This window comes from Lolium rigidum, chromosome 4 (genome assembly GCF_022539505.1).
Source record: "Lolium rigidum isolate FL_2022 chromosome 4, APGP_CSIRO_Lrig_0.1, whole genome shotgun sequence".
NCBI classification, from domain to species: Eukaryota; Viridiplantae; Streptophyta; class Magnoliopsida; order Poales; family Poaceae; genus Lolium; species Lolium rigidum.
In genome coordinates this window covers 7,205,227-7,225,118 of record NC_061511.1, presented here as the reverse complement: position 1 = coordinate 7,225,118, position 19,892 = coordinate 7,205,227, and the positions used below count along the sequence as shown (strand labels likewise).

General features: G+C 47.0%; 3 protein-coding genes across 3 annotated transcripts; 1 reads left to right on the top strand and 2 right to left on the bottom strand.

The window, feature by feature from the left end:
- Positions 1-1,887: 1,887 nt before the first annotated feature.
- LOC124708096 (FCS-Like Zinc finger 10-like) lies at positions 1,888-3,983 on the bottom strand. Its single transcript, XM_047239783.1, has 2 exons — positions 2,932-3,983; positions 1,888-2,438 (listed from the first exon to the last, which is right to left on the bottom strand). Exons 1-2 carry the CDS (start codon positions 3,711-3,713, stop codon positions 2,246-2,248), a joined length of 975 nt encoding a protein of 324 aa, XP_047095739.1. The 5' UTR covers positions 3,714-3,983; the 3' UTR covers positions 1,888-2,245.
- A 3,751-nt stretch (positions 3,984-7,734) lies between these two features.
- On the top strand, positions 7,735-9,196 carry LOC124649321. The gene is made up of 2 exons (XM_047188973.1): positions 7,735-7,873; positions 8,679-9,196. The coding sequence occupies exons 1-2, from the start codon at positions 7,759-7,761 to the stop codon at positions 8,879-8,881; spliced, it is 318 nt and encodes a 105-aa protein (XP_047044929.1). The 5' UTR covers positions 7,735-7,758; the 3' UTR covers positions 8,882-9,196.
- Positions 9,197-9,915: 719 nt separating this feature from the next.
- On the bottom strand, positions 9,916-19,629 carry LOC124646644 (ent-copalyl diphosphate synthase 1, chloroplastic-like). The gene is made up of 14 exons (XM_047186737.1): positions 19,530-19,629; positions 16,296-16,412; positions 13,845-13,915; positions 13,270-13,757; positions 12,925-13,139; positions 12,711-12,831; positions 12,506-12,618; positions 12,181-12,407; positions 11,972-12,087; positions 11,759-11,857; positions 11,380-11,622; positions 10,931-11,051; positions 10,593-10,841; positions 9,916-10,142 (listed from the first exon to the last, which is right to left on the bottom strand). Exons 1-14 carry the CDS (start codon positions 19,627-19,629, stop codon positions 9,918-9,920), a joined length of 2,505 nt encoding a protein of 834 aa, XP_047042693.1. The 3' UTR covers positions 9,916-9,917.
- Positions 19,630-19,892: the final 263 nt, after the last annotated feature.

The window sequence follows — 19,892 nt, the reverse complement described above, 5'->3', positions numbered from 1 at the left end:
TTCCTATTACCTACTATCTAGCTTCCCTAAGAGCCGCGCCGGACATTTTTTCGTTCCCAGTCGCGCCTCAAAGGTCCTTTCCGTTTGGCGCGGCCCAATACGGTGTCCGGCGCCCCGAGCCCATCCCCGGTCCATAGGGGACGCTCCAGGCGTGCCGGACACAGCGAGAAGCGAGGCGGGGAGTGGCGGGCCACCTACCTAGAGACGGTGCAGTTACCGGGAAGAGGAACCGTCGCAGTGGCAACCGCACCGATCGATGCGCGAACCGCCGAAATGGAGAGCGAACTCAGCGGAAGAGCAACCGCAGCCCTCTTCGATATCTGCGCCGCCATTCATCACCGCTCAATAAGACCCCTACGTATGCGCACTCCGATCTACAACCAGCCGGCGCCATTCATCTCTCCTCTGCTCTCTGACCATGAGCAACCTCTTTTTGCCATCGGACACTGATAGCGAGGGGAAGCCGCCGGGATGGCGTCGTTGGTGGGATAGAGTTGCAATGCCTAGCATCTCTACTTCCCCGCCGATGGACGGCCAAGAGGAGGATTGGGAGCCGACGACAGCCATGAGAAGGAGGAGGAGGATGAAGAAGAGGCTGGGTAGGAGGCGGCGGCAAAGAAGGAGGCAAGGGCCTGGACGAAGGCGGAGGCGCAGCCGGCGAGCACTGACGACGACGAATACAACAAGGACTACTCGTCGGAGGGGGACACAAGATCCTCCGATGCGTCGAACGACACCAGCTCTTCGGAAGAGGTGACGAGCAGGAAACGCCTCCGTGAGGACGATGAGACGGGGCTCTAGTTCATATTTTTCTAAGTTTTTTATGTGTAATTTATTACAATATGTTGCAGTACTTTGAAAATCTTAATTGTACCTACAAATTCCATCTCTATTGAAATAAAAATAAATAATAAATAATAAATTATTTTAATGTTTGGAGGACGCGTTTGGGGGAAGCGGCCGAGGAGCGACATCCCAAACACGGCACGAAGAAAAAGCGTCCCTAAACGCTCGATCCGGCGCCATTTGGGGATGTGGCTGGAGATGCTCTACGAAAAATTCAGGCTGCACAGGAACTAAGAGCATCTCCAGCCGCGTCCCCCAAAGCGTCCCCCAAAGCAATTTGGGACGCGCCGGACCAAAAAACCGTTCCAGCCGCGTCCCCCAAACCCGAATTTTGTCCGGCGCGCCCCGATACGGTGTCCGGCGCCCCGAGCCCGTCCCCGTCCCACATGGGACGCACCGGGGATGTCGTACACACCGAAAAGCGAGGCGGGGAGTGGCGGGGCCGACTCGTCAGCGGCACAATAAATTTTAACCTAACCGTCGCCTACCTCGCGACGGAAGTTATTGGCTTTGCAGCGACGGTGCAGTTCCCGCAAAGGCGCAGCGACGCGTCCCGTCGCGCCTAGCTCTGCATAGTTAGGTTTAGTTTATTTGCAAAATTTTATATTTGTGTCCGCCATGGTTCAAACTATGTATTAGTTTGTGGAAAACCATGTTCCAAACTGTGTCTTCGTGTAAACAACGTTCCCAATTATGTATTAGTTTGTGGAAATTGAAATAAAAATGTCAAAAAAAGTATTTTAAATGTTTGGGGGACGACGTCCCCCAAACGCGGCACGAACAAAACACGTTCCCAAACGCTCAATCCGGCACGGTTTGGGAGACGCGGCTGGAGATGCTCTAAATCACTGATATAGTGGCACCCTAAGATCAAAGGCGAATTTCCGAATACATCTCACCTTATAAAGTTTTCTCCAATTTCTCTGCTGCCTTCCCACTTGGCTGGTTCCCAACTCTTTAGACAACCAAACAACAATATTGCATGCAAGCCATATACCAATAGCAAATAACCATCATATCTCGAAAGCAAAAGCGCAGTGATTAATCAAAACAGCTCAATGGCATTATCTCATGAGGGTCCCAACTTACATCACGGAACACTGTCATTGCTGCCAAGAGGTAACCAAATAAGAGAGAAGAAGAAGAAAAGGACTCATCTCGCAGTCACCAAATAGCCTTATGACCAAAACTACAGGGCTAATGGCCGGCAACCTCTCTTTTGTTTCCTAAAGGCCGAACCAGATGCAGCTCCATCAGTGACCCACCAATGCCATCCACTTCCTCAACAGCTGAAACAGAACTTACAAAAACCAGCAAACTAAATGATGGCATTTGGTGGTGATGGCGGCGACAACGGTAACATACATTATTGACCGTCTTCTGGCAGATGGTGCGTCGGTCAGGTATCGGAGGAGACGGAGGTCATATCAGCACGACCACTCACCACTCCATCGATGAAGATGTCTTCCTCGTGGAACGGCAATGTTGAGCTAGCTGAGCTGGGAGAGGAGGCTGCAGGATTGATCTCCTCTTCCTCTTCATTCAGGATTATTTGGTCTTTGCAGCAGCCACCACAAAATGCATTCCCACTGCTGCAAAGAACATTCAGCAAATTGTTCAGTGTTTGTGTATACAGCTTGTTCATGATTATAAGTAGATAGATGATGCTCATTTCATCTTTAACATGTTCAATGGAAGACCTGCATTTCCATATATGTTTCAATTCTATCCTAATGCAGGTGATTCATATTCAATTAATAGCTGAAGTTGCAGCGCTATGATGTCCATGTATACAACTTGTTCAGTGTTTCTTAGATCTTTCTATGTCTGTATGACACATGTATACAACTTGTTCATATATTGTAAATAGATAAATGATGTCCATTTCATCTTTAACATGTTCAAGGGACGAACTGCATCACTCCATGTATGTTTCCATTCTATCCTAATGCAGGTGATTCAGATTCCTTTAATAACTGAACTTGCAGGACTATGATCATGGCTAATATCTGAATATACATAAATAAATCATCGGTTTTTTCAGAGCAGTGTTGAAACATGATTTGGGTAAATGCATCCACATACCGAAAGATGCAAGATTCATCGCCATCCAGATTCCTGTTGCAAGAGAAGCAGACGCGCATGAACTCCTCGTCAGCGTCGCCCGGCCCCTTCACCAGCCAGTACAACTCGGCCTCTTCGGTCTCCTTGCTCTCCCAGTCAGGCACAAGAAGAGGGCAGGGCTCCAAGATGCAGTCCCCAAAAATGCGGGTTGTCTTTGGATTGGAGCCGTGAGCTATGATGCAGGTGTAATCCTCCGACTGCTCGACCTCCATCGCCGACACCGACCCGATGTACCGGCGCGGGCCACCAATCGACACCGGCAGCGACCCGGACGCCGGGAACTTGGCAAGGTCGACCGAGTGGCTACTGAAGCCGAGCCGAGAACCACCGGTGACCTCTGGACCAGACTTCACATCCCCGTAGAACCTAGTGCAGGGAACTGACATGCCCCCGGCGCCAGCGGCAACCCCGAGCTCCGGCTGGCCGTATCCGCAGTCTTTGGGCAGGGAGGCGTAGGATTTAGCAAGGCATTGCAGCTTTGTTGGCCGCATCTGGTACCCGAGCAGGCGGTTCTTGGCGTCGGCGGCAGGCTCGGCGAGGGTGTCGACGAGGCTGCCTAGACCGACGCGCTGGGAGTCCCAGCTCCTGGGCGAGCGCGGCGACCGGAGCAGGGAGCCGCCGAGTGCTGCGAAGGCCCTGAGGTCGAGCGGCGACCTCGGGCTGCGCGCCATGGAGTCGGAGTCCAGCGTCCCGCACTTGGCCCCCGCGACGGCGGGGTCGGTCACCACCCTCCTCAGCATCATCCTCGCCCTCGCCGCCGCCGCCCCGGAGCTCTGAAACGGAAAACCAAGATGAGAAAGACTCAGAGCAACAACAGATCGGCGCGCCCGAGACTAAAAAGCAATCACGCATCGAGAAACGCCAAATCCAGCAGTAGCTACGATCCAAGAACCAGTGGGGAGTCCTCAAGAACAGCCCCGTGGCCGCAGCCCCGGAAAGGGACAATCGACTGACTGCAACGGGCCAGATAAGTCTCATCCGGATGAGTAGGAATCTCTCGCAAGTTGCGACCAACAAGAAGGAAAAACATCGATCTCATCCCACCTGATTATCTGAACTCCCCACCTTGTTCTCCCTCCTCCGTCGCTCTCGTTTCTTGCTCCTCTATCGCTCTCGCCCTCCCTCTCCCAAATCGCCTCCAGCTCCGCGACGGCTGGCCGGTGCGAGGAAAGAGGGGAAGCAAAGCTAGAGCCCGACGAGGTTACCCAAAATGGGGCCTCCGAGCGAGCGCACAGGCGGAGTAAAATGCCACTGCGGCACCCGCGGCACTGCACTGTACTGTACTGGTCACTTCATCCTCAGCCACTAGTGCAGCAGCAGCAGCGGCACAGTTTCTCTCTCCTCGCCCTCTCTAGCTCCTTCTCTCTTGTGCTGTACTACTTTTTTCTTTTTCTTTTGAGTTCTTGTGCTGAACTAGTTTTTTTTTTTGAGCATAAATGTGCTGAACTAGTAGGGCGTAGCTTTGGCGTGCGGTGCATCGAAATCAGAGCAGGAGCACTGAGCAGGCCGGCGCAGGGAGGGGATGGGCTTGCTTCTGAAATGCCCCTCCCCTCATTCATAGATGCCAGACTGAAAACAGACGGTAGGCGTAGCCAGGTATGAATACGGCCGGTGCTGATGGTACAGCGAAATGGAAAGGGCATCTCCAACGGGGCGATCTAAATGAACCTGAGCGATCGTTTGCTCCGTCGTGACCGAAAATGCGTCTGGATCATGCTTGAGCGGATGATGCAAAGTGATCTGGCCGTCTGCTACGACGGAAACCTGGCCCAAATATACGTCAGGTTTGTGTCTCCGTGGACGCTTCGCGGTCGCGCCGAGTGTTCTCCTTTTCTTACCCGGTCCCGCAAGGGACAGCGAAATCGAGCGCTTCGATTTGCTTTTTTTTCCCTTCTTTGCTGCCCTAGTGCGACGCCACCACCCGCCACCGTCCCGCCGTAGCGGCGCAGTACTCGCCGTCGGCTCGGTTCTCGCCACCGGCTCGGTTCTCGCCGCGCGGGAGAGCAGGATCGTAGTCGGGTTGGCTCCGGCGCGTACTGCCACCTGTTTTGGGGCCAAATGTTACCGGTTGCGCCGCCCGGCCGCGCCGCCCACGACCTGTTCGGTCAATTACCCCGGTAGGTGTCTTACTCCTGTTTCGGAGCTATTGTGTGCGGCCATTGATCCACAGTTCGTACCCACGCAGATGGACATGTGGCAGATGTTGGATAAGTTCCGCGCGGATTTCGTTGACTCCTCTTCCTACGAGGAGTCCGATCGATCCACGCGAGACATTGGCAACTATCGCGGCCTCCATGATCCACGAGTTCAATTCAAACCAAGGCCGGTGCACTGGGCTCTGTCAAGGGCCGATCAAAAAATTTGTCGCGCAACAGAGTGGAAGGGCAACTCCGGCTCCACACGGACTACTTCCACCTCACTGATCTGGTGTACAAGGAAAAAATGTTTCGGCGTCGGTACAAGATGTCAAGGGAGCTGTTCATGATCATTCTACGGTGCGTCAGACACTACGACCCCTACTTCCAATGCATGCCCGATGCAACAGGTGCGCTAGGCTTCACCTCCTACCAAAAATGCTCCGCGACTATTCGCATGCTATCATATGGAATGGTTGCTGATATATTCGATGTGTATCTTCGAATGGGTGAGAGCACCTGCCTTGAGGCCATGTACAGGTTTTGCCGAGCCGTGATTTCCGTGTTCGGACAGCATTACTGTAGGGAGCCAACTGTTGAGGATACAAGGCGGCTGTTGTCTATCAACGAGTTAGAGGGTTCCCAGAAATAATTGGCATCATAGATTGCATGCACTAGGAGTGGAAGAACTATTCATTTGGATGGCAGGGTCAGTACAACAGGCATGTGGAGGGACGGACTGTCATTCTTGAAGCTGTCATATCTCAAGATTTATGGATTTGGCATTCATTCTTTGGCATGGCCGGTTCTAACAATGACATCAATGTGTTGCATCGATCACCGGTTTTCAACAGGCTCATGCAAGGCAAAGCTCCCCGGGTGAGCTACGAGGTCAATGGAAATGAATATGACAAGCCATATTATCTTGTTGATGGCATCTACCCTTATTGGGCCACACTGGTGAAGACTGTCCGTAATCCAAACTCCAAGAAGACGAGGAGGTTTGCCAAGATGCAAGAGGCTTGCAGGAAAGATGTGGAGCGCAGATTTGGTGTGCTCCAAGCTCGGTGGGCAATTGTCCGTCACCCGGTAAGAACATGGTCGCTGAAGACCATGCATGCGGTGATGACATGTTGCGTGATCATGCACAACATGATCGTTGAGAACGAGCGTCCTGATGGCCGAATGAGAACCACTGAGAATTCCAAGGTGAGCTAATTGCGCCACTCCATGGGGCTTTATCTTGGGAGGACTATCTACATATGAATGTAGAAGTCACTGGCGAGACCGTGTGCAAACAGCTGCAGACGGATCTGATTGAGCATCAGTGGGTATTGGCTGGCCATGAATACCATGCCTAGAGGAATATCATCTTATTTTCATGTAGACTTTTTAAAATTTAAATGTAATAACTATGCCTTTGTTGAAACTCTTTATTTTGTTGTTTTCAAACATCATAATTCATGCCAACACGGAAATGCATCGGGCCGCTGGAGGCACCCCTAGGTGCAAACGGACACACGGCCACGCCGCGCGACGCAAACGGATGCGCGCGGATAATTTAGGCGTCCAAAATCGACCGCTCGTCCGTTTGCGTCGGGTGGCACGGCGCATTTTTTTCTCGAATTTCCATTTTTTATAACATAAAAACATAATTTACATAGTAAAAGACATGGAAAAAAATCCCTAAACGCCTGCGCCTACTGGTTCTCCTCGTCGTTGTCGATCACAACGAGCTTCGGTACCACCCACGGCCAGTTGGGAACCGGTGGAACATACGTCGGGCGCCGACGATGCTGGATCTCTCAAGGGACGGCACTACTGGTTATTTTGGGCCGACACTGCCGCCGTGATCACACCAACATGCAGAATTGGTTGTAGGGTATAAATAGGACCCTTCTTCCCATTGAATGGTTGCTCATACTCCCCAAGAACAAATCCTACAGCTGGGCCACCAAAATCACTTGATGTCCTCCCTCAATCACCCAAATATCTTGATCTATGGAAAATTGAAGGAGAAGACCCCGATCTCACTAAAGTGATTTGCATTTCCTCCTCATTCACTTGAGGGTCCTTTGGTTAGTTTTTCTTTGAAAACCCTATTTGTTGTTTACTGCACTGATAAGTTGTTGTTGTGTTGTCACAACTTTGGGAGCCTCTAATTCGGTTGTGGATGCTTCCAGTAAGAGATGATGTTCCTGTTGACAGAGAGACATGTGGTGACTCAGTCAATCTCAAAATCCGCTAGATTATTCTCTCAGACTTAGTCTCTCGAATTTGCTCATACGGGTAGGGTGTGCGTGCATGTGTTCATAGGGGTGAGTGTATTTTGTGTGGGTCTATGTTTATACCCTGTTTAAAAAAAGTATTTTAAATCAATTTTTTAAATAAAAAATAGTCAACGTTTTAAAGTTTTAACTCAGAACAAAATTTAAAAGGAAGCTTATTTGAGAACTCCAGATATATTCCACCAAAGAAAAATCAACGACACTACGAAAGCCTTAGTATCGTGATAGCGAAGGCCCGCAAGTCAGCAATGATATGTGAAAGAAAAGCCCAGGACTTGACCACTTGCGTGGGCCGCCGTCAGCAACGACCGATCTCTTCTCAGTTCGTGCTCGCATCGCGACTCCAGAGAGAGAGAGAGAGAGAGATGTCTCACTCGCCGTCGGGATCGCGCGCGACGGCGCGGTCGGCCGGGGAGGAGGCCTTCGCCGACGCAGCAGCGGAGGAAGGCAGCGAGTCCCAGATCTCCGCGCTCCTCTTCGGTACGCGCCCCTAAAACCCTAGGCCACCCGCCGCGCGGTGGCGCTTGGTCGCTCGCCCCAATCTCCCAAGTGCTCGGCGCACTCGCGCGTGTTCGTGCTCAGGATGTGCGGTTCGTTAGGACTTCCGGACCATTTTGCGATCTAATCCAGGCGATTCGACACTAGATTGGGGGGGGGGGCGGGTTTAAGGGGATCGAATTTATTGGTGCTAATCAAATTTATTAATCCTGAGTTTTGCTTCCTATTCTGATTCGATGTGTTGGGACCAAATTCATATTGGCTTCGAATCATTTCTACTAAATTTTTATCAAGGTAATTTTGATTGTCAGATTCAAATCCAAAGCAATGAGAGAATTCGCCTGTAAGAAACACAGCTACTTCATGTTCATTGTTCACTTGCTAGATTCCATAACACACACGCACAATACATATGATTCAGAGCAGCATAAATGAGCCTACATCTGCTCGCCTATTGTTTGCAGTCCAATTGTGGAATATCTAGCGACCTGCTTAGAATTTGCGATATGGTCCTAATTCATGCTTCCTTCTTGAGTACTTTTGTCTATCAATTCTGCTTGTGCACATTTATTATTTATTATTTATCTTGTACATTTTAATTAGCAGCAAATAAAGGGGTAGTGGAATCCTCTGCATATATCACCTCTACTTGATGGCCAATTTATGCACAGTTCAGTTGCTAGGTTGATAAATTCCAGAACACACACGTATACTAGAATTCGCACCGTGTCAGGGATGGTATCTGTACAACAAACTTCTAACACGTTGCATGCATGCTCCTCTGCAGACATGTCGAATCAGGTCCAGGATAGCCTCCAGAACATGCTGAAGATGACCAGTGAGATCGAGCAGTGTGGTGGCGAGATTGAGGCTGAGATCCAGCAGGCCAAGGAGGGCGTGGCTGACAAGTGCAGGGCGCTCGAGGAGGAGAAGGAAAGGTTCCAGAAGGTTGCCCTTGCCGCGCTTAACATCCTGAGCGGCGGCATCTGAAGCCCACGCCGCCTCCATATGAACCAAGACTGATCCTGATAGGTGCCACCCTCTGTAGATCACAGCTCATGTTACATGTTTGAGTCTTGCAAAATGTCAATTGGTCACCAGTGTTAGTCGCCTTTCTTTTGCTTAGTCTGTCAGCAATTTGGACCAGCGCGTGATGGGAGTACCAGACTATCAGTAGTAGTAGTTTGTATGGGTTGACTCTTTCGGTGAAGCAGAGCATAGCTGTATAGTTGGTAATTTGTCCCTTCTGAATTCTTGTTGGTGGTAATGATCTGCGAATAAAGTGTCAGAGCTTATGCCGTTCCAGACAGGTTAGCAGAGAAAATTGTCTATCAAGTGCAGTTCCTGTGGTAATGAATTTTGGCCTTTCAAGGAACACTTAACTGGCATAATCTCTGCCACCACATTGCCAACCCGAGGGAATGCCTCTCCTTCACCATGAAAAAGATTCACCTATCTGATACAGCAGAGATGAGGTAGCTGCTGCTTAAGTGAATTAACTGTTGGATGCACCCTCTTTTCTTCCATAGTCCCATGGCTACTGCAGGATTTTGAAACTGTCAAGGGATATATCAAGGGTTGCATGCTGATGCGCGAACGGGCTTACCTGTATATTAAAGCTGCAGGGCAGCAGGGCTTGGCGAGGTTATGTCTTTCATGGTTCATAAGGTTCGCCTTTTCGGTGCATCAGGGCTGTAGGTAAGTTTCAAACTTTTGATGGAACATTAGAGCTCTTACTAATCGCTGAAGTAAACGCTGGACAAGAAGTTGCAATGGTATAACTAGTGGTGGTTTATGACTTTGCCTCTTTTCCAGCGAACTAATTTATACCATAATCTCAATGCAAACCACTGAGCTCTCAAAATGGTACAACATCGACGAACAACCCTGTTGGCTTGAATAAGCAGACGCTAACTTCCATTGGCACAACATATTTTTATGCACCCCTCCTCTAGAACACTTTACAACATTCTTTTCTACAAGTTTCACATTCATCCCTAAAACTCATACTCCTATAGTTTTTCTTTCAGATAACATGTTCAAAAATAACTTTCGAAACATGTTTATCCAAGATGTCGGATGGGCAATTGGTAGCATAGTAACAACTTTTCACAACACTCAGGAAGGTCTGCTTCGTCTTGCTACCTGGTTCGTCATCATCAGTCTGAAGAATATTTTGGGCAAGTTCTTGCATGTCGAGCTGAATTTTCTTGTCCATGTGTCTTATTATTGCATTGTTCTTCTCAGCATCCTGTAAATGGCAATCATCCATTCAACGGTTCAGAATGAAGGAAGTGAAAATTCATATCTTGCGTTATTCAAATCACACTTGCTGATATGAGGTATGTGTACTTCAAATTTTTTATCGTACTAAAATGGTAGAATTAAATTAGTATTACTGTTGATTTTGAATATAATTTTTTTAAAATAAATATGCAGTTTGAATTTTTTCATAAATAAAATGGTTGCTTGTGACTCAACAAAATTAGATGAGCAATTGTTGCTCATAGCAGGAAACAACAATGACATAACCTTAGAAATGATCTCAAGTTCAATGAATATATTTTGAAAATTTAGAGGAAGAAAAGTTAGATCCATGCAAGTAACCGTGGTATTCATTTCTTGGAATAAAAAAACACCACCGCCCATCGATTACTTGATACAAAATGTGGCAAGAAAAATATTTGAGCGTAAGAGTTACCTGGGAGAGTAACATCTTGTGGTGAAGGGTGTCACAAATAGAGGACGCGTGTTGAATAAACCAAGTACCATCTATACTATTCACCATAGATGACGCTTCACCAATTCGTCCAGCACAAATCTCGATAATTTTAACTAGAAGCAAACATGTTTGTTTGTCATGGACCATGAAGGACTTTGCTTGGTTAACACTTGTTGTACCATATATGTCTTCTTCGTTATTTGTTTGCTGCATCATCCATTCAATCCACTGGAAGTTCAAAGAAATATATTAGAATGTTTATGTAAGGAAACATAATCAATAACTGGCATGCAGGCAGAATTGTTCGTTTAACTTACAGCGCAACGCAGCAAATTGTTGACGTGCATCGTTCCGTCACCAGGTGCCTCTTGTGCCATTAAATCAACAAGTTTCTCAAGGGCCCCAACAAGAATTTCTTCTTTTGCATCTCCATTAAGCCTAGATGCACAATTTTCGTAAGAAGAATATTTAAACTAAAGGAGATTCTAGTGAAGAAGCAAGTTCTTAAAATGCAACTGATTAATTATTTAGATACATAGTAGTGGTATAAACATATTGTGTGACATCAGCCAAGTAAGAAATCGATTTCATCAATTTATGCATCTTATTTTTCCATTGGTGAAAATCATCTACCAAATTACTAGCATCAGTTTGCTATTTTTCTTACGAAGATAAATTAGTCAAAGTAGTCAAACTAAGCAAATAGCTATTAATCATGTGACGTGGTGATTCGAATTGTGCAGTGATGCTGTGTTAGTGTACTCACCCGGATGCATCAATTTCTCCTTCATGGAGACTGCCATGCATAAACTGTTCCAGCACTTTATTACCCGACGAATCGCTGCGAAGGTATTTAGAAATAACGTTGGCGAGAACTGACACCCTTGCCCATGCAAGTCGTTCCGTCGCACGGTTTGGTTCAAATATGCTAGCAGCGGCCAGGAAATAAGTCCTTAAAACATCTCCTGAAGTCACCCCAAAAGCCTCGAGGCCATTCTCGGTGAACCACCTACATACATAAACAAAAATGCATTTTAAAGGAAACATATAAATGCACATCCCACAAAAGAATGTAACAATGTAAATGCAAAGTCATGCATGAGATGTGATGTAATTGAAAAATGATATGTGACACTAATGCTTACTTTTGTAGGCCATGCCACTCAAGCTGATGTTGAACTTGGCAACGGTTGAAATCATGCTTTGCCAGGTCAAGATAAATGTTGTTGTTCACAAGCGGCATCCTGGCAAAGTTATATACACCGTATGAGTTATCCGTAAGTTTTTTCTTACAAGTATAGATGCCACAAACCAATTGCTTAAACATGATCTGCCGTCGTAACACTTTTCTTTTTTACCTGTAGAGTGTCTTGCCAATCCAGATATCATCCTCACCACCATATTGCTCTATGTAGAATCTTGCTTCTACGCGTGGCAAGCTTGCATACCATGGGAAGTCCAATGTATATTCTACCTATCATCATAACAGTTATCCACGTAAGCTAGGTTAATTTCTTTCACAAAACAAGACAAGGTGATGGATTGGTAGAATGATGGAGTACTTTACCTCGCCTGGTAGATCCTTGGCAATGATCCACTTATCACAGATGGTGCCCTCGGCCTGTCTCCTTCTGAGGAAGTCGTGCGAGAATCTCGCGCCACGCTCCAGCACGTCCTCCCCGGGGAATCTCACTTGAGAAGCCCTGTTGAGGTTGTACATCCCGGTGACTGCCTGCGTCGACTGCCCCACGAAGGCAAAGAACTTGCCGTCCTTCTCAAAGTGCTCAAACACGCCTGCACAGCAGCAAATATGAGTGTTCTGTTCGTATCCCGATAAAATTATTATGCGCTGAAGAGCATGAATTTAGTCGTTTGAAGAGAATTCCTCGTACTTGGCGAGATGTCGTATCCGTGCAGCCGCATTAGCCGGAACGCCATGGCCGTGTCGTCCACGTCCTGGACCTCGGAGTTCCTCGCCCAGCAGATCCCCTTTTCAGTCCAGTGTCTGCAGAATTGGAGAAGATTAGAAGAGTTCATAATCCTATGCTGCAAGATGGAGAAAAGCTATAGAGCAGAGCCATGAAAGGGGAAATTAACCTGTGCACATGTTCCAGGCACTGTTTGATTTCTTTCTCGAAGTAACGGGAGATGCCGAGGCGTTCCAGCCGGTCGACGGCCCAGATGTTCTCAAAGAGATCGACAGGGTAGACGTTGGGAACTGAAATGCACGGCAATATCAGGATGAGCAATGTGCGTAAGATCAGGATTCTAAATCCAATATCAGTGCAGTTAAAGGTCATGGATCACCTACCTCCTCCATCGAATTTCTTGAGGATTCTGTTGATATATTCGTAGCACTTGGTGTCACCAGTTTGCATGAGAGCATAGGCCGTCGCAGAAGGAGAGAAGAGGAATGAGCCATCGCTGGACTGGAGCTTGAGGATCCTGTCCCAGTCCACCCCGGGCATCCCTTCGAGGGAGTGCAGGATCGTCGTTGGGAAGCTGTGCATCACCTCCATCGGAATCCTGCGCAGAGAATTACCAACGTTATGAGTCAAGTGTACTTCTAGCTAGACTTAATCCACTTTCGTGAAAAATGCTGTCTACACCGTAGGTAGGAAGGAGGAGCATAGTATGTGGGAGTGGGAATACTTACTTCTTGAGCTTGACTTCTCTGTTGGCATAGATGGTCTGCAGCACCTGGTGGTCATACGGTAACACAATGCCCAAGCTCTTGGCCGTCTCTAGCGTAGAAGGGAAAGCAATCTCGAAGCCGATGGGCATCTCCTCCGGGTCCTCCTCGGCCAGCCTCCACATGTTCTCCTCAAGAAAAGCCAGACCTCTCTTGCAGTTCTCGGCGCCAAGAGACCACTTGGTGAGAGCCACGACACAGCCGAGGGTGTTGGTGATCCGGTCGTAGGCGGAGAACAAGGCCTCATCGCCCCAGGAGCCGTCCGGGAGCTGGTGGTCTAGGATCCACCGGAGGCTTTCCGGGAACTCGGGGCCCTCGCCGCCGTCCAGCCTCGGCACCAGGGCCACCCAAGCGGTGTCGTAACCCGACACGGTGATCTCGCCGTCCTCCATCGAACCCAGCATCGCCCTCACCTGCTCGATCAGTGGCTGCTGGAACTCTGAACCGGGGACCTGGTCGAATTGTTCAGTCAGTTTACCATGGTCAGCGAGACAGCAATTTTACATAACGTGATTAGTGTGGAATTAGTTGAAGCTTGCCTCAGGAATGACACGTGGTTCCTCGTGGCGTTTTAGGGTCTGAAACTCGTCCACCGGGTCGGTTTGCAGCCCTGCAGGTAGAGTGAGACCGAGACGTCCGTCAAATTATAAATTTTATTTTAAAAAAGCAAATAGATGATAAATAAATAAATATTGCATATATACACGTGCACTCTGAGCGACCCACATGAGGCCACTTGATCCATGTTCGGCTGAATCATTTTTGTATCTAAGGTTCCATACACGTGTTAGACTAGTGAAAAATGATGAAAGATGGTGGGTCTATTAGTGTCCGACGATCGTCAGTGTCGTCACCCACCACATGATTTTGACATGACTAGTTGGCCGCATTTGCAAGTGACTGCATGCGTCGTACTCCTTAATATGGTATGAAATTCCTGCTCCAGTCAAGTATTTTGCTTAATTGTTTGAAATAAAATTGAGTCTCACCTTACAAGGTCGTAACAGTTAATTCTTCCATTTTGGTATACTCCTTTGAGTTGCTAGGACAATACTTTGGCTAACAATTGCTGAATTAATTTGCGATTGATTTATATTACAAGCTTAACAAATCAAAATATTTCTTAAATTGTAGAACATAAGGGTGTTTGTTTCTATACCGATTTGTAAAAAAACGAAGAAATCATTAAGGGTATCCCCCTTGGATAAGCTTATCAGTTGCCGATACTGCACGTGTGCTAAAATATGACTACTAAATGTGCGCCCCCTAAACAATTGTTTTTTGACTATTTAATGCGAGCCTCATCCTAAATAATAATAAGAGTATTAATAGCCATGTATTGCAGTACAATATACTACTACCTCCGTTTCGGTTTAACAGGCACGCACGCAATTCAAGACAAACTTTGACCATTGATTTGATCAAAAAAATATAACTTTTATGTCTACAAAATATATATCGTTAGATGCGTATGCAAAAAAGCTTTCCAATGATATAATTTTTGTGTCATATGTTTTATATTTTATTGACTAAAATAATGGTCAAAGCAATTTTTTAAACTACATGCGCGCCTGTTAATCTGAGACGGAGGGAGTATATCGAAATTCCTGGTTTTGTAGCATGATATACACGTTTTCATTAAAAAAGAGTCACGGGATCTTTGGAACAGTATCTCGGCCAAGGCCAAATCCAAGGAGTTGGCAGGAGTAACATGCATGCGACGCATACAGGAACCAACCTGGATGGGATAAAAACAGCACGAAATCCCAATCATGTTCACCAGCAGAGCCAGAGCGAACATCGACCCCTCACTGTCACACTGGTTCCTCTCGCTGGGAGGAGGGAGCAGGAAGGCGTGTGCAAAAGATACCCTTATCTGAACCAAATCAAACGAAGCTTTCCCGATCGTGTCTTTTTCGTGGGCATACGATCTCGGCATAATAAGTACGCCCGATCTAATCCTGGCTTTCGCGTGCCAGTCCTAGTCGAATCTCCGATCGTTTCAATTCCGTAACCCAATTGATCGACGGGGCCAGGTATTCGGCTCAAAAGAACGCTGGCGCCGTGCTTGCTTAGCGAACAAGTTTGGCGCCGGCCGGGCGGGCAAACCTCTGCCTAATGAGACGCTACAGCTTTTTTGATTAGGCGATGTTCAGTTAGGATTTTTTAGCAATTGGCTGATGACGAAAGAAACAACAGCTATAGTGACCGTACTGACGGTAACAAGGAGGAGTAGACGAGTAGTATATATGACCAAGAATATTTCCATCGCTCTTCAGACTTACTACTTTAAACTGCATAGTAAGCGTTTTTTCTTGTACTAGCATATGTCGTGAGAAACAAAGTACATGTCGGTAGTCTCTTCAGGAGACTAAAATTCCCAGATTAGTCAAGAGACGGATGATTCAACATTCCTGTCCTTCACATAGTGGATTACCTAGTACTAGTAGTCAAGAAAAAGTTGTGCGCAACTGAATTTGTTAATCTGAATTCCACCCGTCCTCCTCCGGTAAACTACCTGTGAGTTGGACTCGAGCCCCCACGTTTGGAGAAAATTATGTACGTATACCTTTTTTTTTTGCAGGTAAAAATTATGTATACCTGACTTGTACCCACGAAAGAAAGGAATAAAAAACGAAGAGAATATTTGTGTACTAGTACTACATCTCGTCCTCCTCTGGTAAACTATCCGTTGGACTTGTACCCCACGTGTAGAGAAAAACGTGTACCTGCATGTGATTTGTACTCACTAAATGTGTGCTCACTAATAAAGAGGAAAAATACAAAATGGCAAAGGAGTATACGGCAGTATCTCCTGAGGAATACGAAGACGGCCAAAACGGCTGACGTGGGCGGCTAAGGATTAGCACTACTAATAATTAGGAAGAAAGTAGTAATGTATACGGTGCATGCTAACAAAAAGCGAGCGAGCGCATGGAGAAGAAGAACGGCATGCATAAAGCAGCATAGTCAAGGCAATAGTAGAATACCTTTAGCAGCACCGGATACGCTGTTGGCCTGCGTCGTCCTCCGCCTGGCCATGCGCGTGCAGGCGGGTTCCACCACGCCATGGCCAACATCTTCTTTGCCGAGCGCGCGGCATGGACCTGATTGTTCAAAGACAAAGCGATCATGATCAGTCTCACTAGCTACTCTCACGATAAAGCGCCTATATGGGTGTCTTCTCTGCTCCTCGGCTTATCGCACAAACCAAAAAAGAAGAAATAAACATTAGAAGCAAGCCGGCCGATCGACCAAAAGCAACTTTACTTCACAGGCACAAGCTAGCGCAAAGATAGATAGATATGTTCAAACAGAAAAATGATACGAAGACGACACGCACAATCATATCAAGTAGTACGAGTAGTGAGAATTACGTGCGAAGCATCGATTAGAGATATAGAACCCCCTAAAACTAAACGGGTATTGAACATAAAAAAAAGCCCCGTTTTTCTTTCTAAAAAGACAATATTTCTTTCATTCTTTTGCATTGAAATAACAAAACCGCCTGGCGTAACAGCTCCTGGTGCAACAACAAGTACCAGCTTAACGTGGGAGGTGTTATGGTAGTATAACGGGATGTTCGACATCCGGAAAGAAAGCCACCGAACTGAGAGAAGACGATCGTCTCCTCTCTTCCTACTCGATCTTCGGCGGGGTCGAATGCTTTCCTGGTCGAGGTTCAGTACATCTGCCAGGCATAGGGTTCTCAGCTCGATTCTCTCTCTGTATCCACCTTTAGTCGGTACCCGGGGGGGGGGGCCGGACTCAAGGGATTCATTCTTTTTCGCACTAATGGAGGACATGAATTCTGGGCAAATTATCTATGTTACAGTCTATTAAAAAAAGGACTTCTAATAAGAAATTATTCTGCTGGCTCGCCTATAAATAGAAGCTTCGGCGCACTCTCTATTTTGCGTTGGGTAGGGCTTCCGTAACTAAACCTTCAAAAGTGACTTTTGCTTCTCTCGGGTTTTTTTTTTCTCTCCTATTTTTTTTTTCTGTCATTTTTATTTTTTTTCCTATTTTTCCATTTTTATTTTCAAAATAGGCTCCGGGGGTCCAGGGTCAAAGTGAAGAAACCTTCTATTCGTTTCAAGGGACCCCATCTCAAGAGCCTAGGGCGTGGCGCAACTGGAGCAATTATCCGAGATGCGGCGGGCATGTTCATTGCGGCCCAGGAAATCCGTGCAGCGGAAGATCCTGAATTTGAGACTTTCTACACCAAAAATATTCTTTTAAACCAGCAAGGTTAATTACCGAATGTTTGTCTTTTTCACCATCGCTGTTCCCAGTCCCACTCCCTGCTTCAACCCTTTGAGCGAAATGTGGCAAAAGGAAGGAAAATCCATGGATCAATGAAACATCGGCTCGACGCAGGATTTCAATAGAACGAAAAACATCGTAAGTAGTAGTAATTGAAAGCCCTGGGACTGCAACCGGAACTTGCCTATCCCTAAAAAAGAAAAAGATGACCCCTTCTTCCTATACATTACCAAGGAAAAGCAATCTTTCTTTTATAGGCTAAATTCTATTGGATTTTAGATGTATATAATTCCTTAATTATCTGAGACCAAAAAGAAGAAATGACAGGAGGGTTCTATTTCTATATAGATAGAGAAATAAGAATAAAATTACGATGTGGAAAAGAAGACAGGAATTGTGTACAATGGCATTGTATAACAATTTGGAAAAGTTTCCCTCCATTGAACATCAATCTATCTAGAAATAGGTAAAGGAAGGCGTATCACAGGGGTATTTTGCTTTTTTCTATTCACTTCCGTGGGGTTCTAAATTGAAAACATGAACACAAACGAAATCGGGCGAAGAGCCGACATCGAGGTGCCAAACCTTCCCGTCGATGTGGACTCTTGGGGAAGATCAGCCTGTTATCCCTAGGACTCTTATGAATTGATAGTTAGATACTATTGCTAAAGGAAAGTAAAGATAGTGGTTTGTGTTGCAAAAAGCTAGTTCAAGGTCAGGCCTCGCGCATTATACGAGGATGATGCGCTCGCTAGCGTACATAAAGGAATAGAGTCATTCGAGACGCTATTACAAAATTTTCATTTTTTTTTTGATTGTAGATAAATTGCCGGTTCACGCTGTCGTAGGCTTTCCGAAGATCTACTTTGAGGCAGGTCTTGGCAGCACCAGAAGAAAGATGCTTTGACCTGCTACCTCATATGAGATTGAATCGGTCGGATCTGAAAGAGTTGGAGCAGAAGCCCTAGCTTTGGGAAAGACCGGATCATAACATGAATTTCCTTTGGTCTAATTTAGGACTTTTCAATATATTTTATTTTCCCTAATTCTATCTACGCTCCGGAGGCTAATAACGAAACGAAACAGTCTTCTTTTTTTTCTGATCCTCATAAATAGCCCTTTCCTTTCTTTTCTTGACTTAAAAAGGCACGAGAGAGAAAGAGCGGATCCAACTAAGGAAATGCAGTACCTGTTCTGTCGGAGCTAATCATGGGGAAAGGTGAAAAGAACCCCAATCGGGGAGTGCAATAGAGAACCTGAGATCCGATGCGAACAATCAGCCCAATTGATTTACTTAAGAATAAGCTCTCGTTTTAAATCCATTGCAATTTTTTATTCTTCTTCTTTTTTCGAGTTAGAATAAAAAGAAAAAAAGAAAACAATGCATGGGCGGATCTAAGGTCCCTCCAGCCCCGGTGGGCGGCCAACAAGGCTTGCCAAGGGTGCCGCGGCTTGCAATATGAACTTTCTAGTACGACAATTTTGTCCCAAAAAATGGCACCTTAATTAGCCATGTTTCCCTAGGTTTCTAGAAACGCACGCGCGTATCCCAAGTGCATGCAGGCAGGCAGGAGGGGTCGCGTCTCGCGCGGCTAGCTCCTTAATTATTTTGTCGGTTTCGTTTCACCACGAGCGGCCGATACTATGCAGGACCGGCATGTGTCTGCCGTGGAACAGGACGAAACGGCAGCTTGCTATAGCTAGCGCGCTGCAGGTAGCAAACTGGCCGTCACGATCTGCGCGTGATGGCATCGTCCTGACGTGATCCATCGACCCGCCGGTAGTCCACCACGCCATGGCCAGGGGAAGAAGAACCCGGCGGCCGGATCGACGCGCAAAGAGAACTCCAAGATCGACGGGATTATTGAGCATGCAATGGATTTACCGTCGTATATACCAAGCGGAATCACACATACTACGGTGGAAAGGAGAAGGGACATGGATCGACGGATGATCACCTGCTTTGGCGAGGGCACGGAGCCGAGGTCTCCCCACGTGGACGAAGGGCGCGCTCACCGCCGGCGAGAGGTGGAGCTGCATGCTGGCTGGCTGCGCCATAGCACTACCTGCAATGCACGACCGCCTGCTGGGGCTGGAGGTCTATAAGTACCACTCACGAGCTCCAACGGGAGGTTATGGATGAGGATGAATTGATGATGAACCAAATTATATTGGATAAGATTAAGGGTAGGCTGGCGCTGGTTAAGGTAAGGGATTAAGAGAGGCAGCTTATTGCCCAAACAAGAACGGCTCGAGGTTATCTGGGGTCCCTGAGGGATGCGTGTGAATATATAGACAGGGGGAGAGGGGGTGGGGGAGGG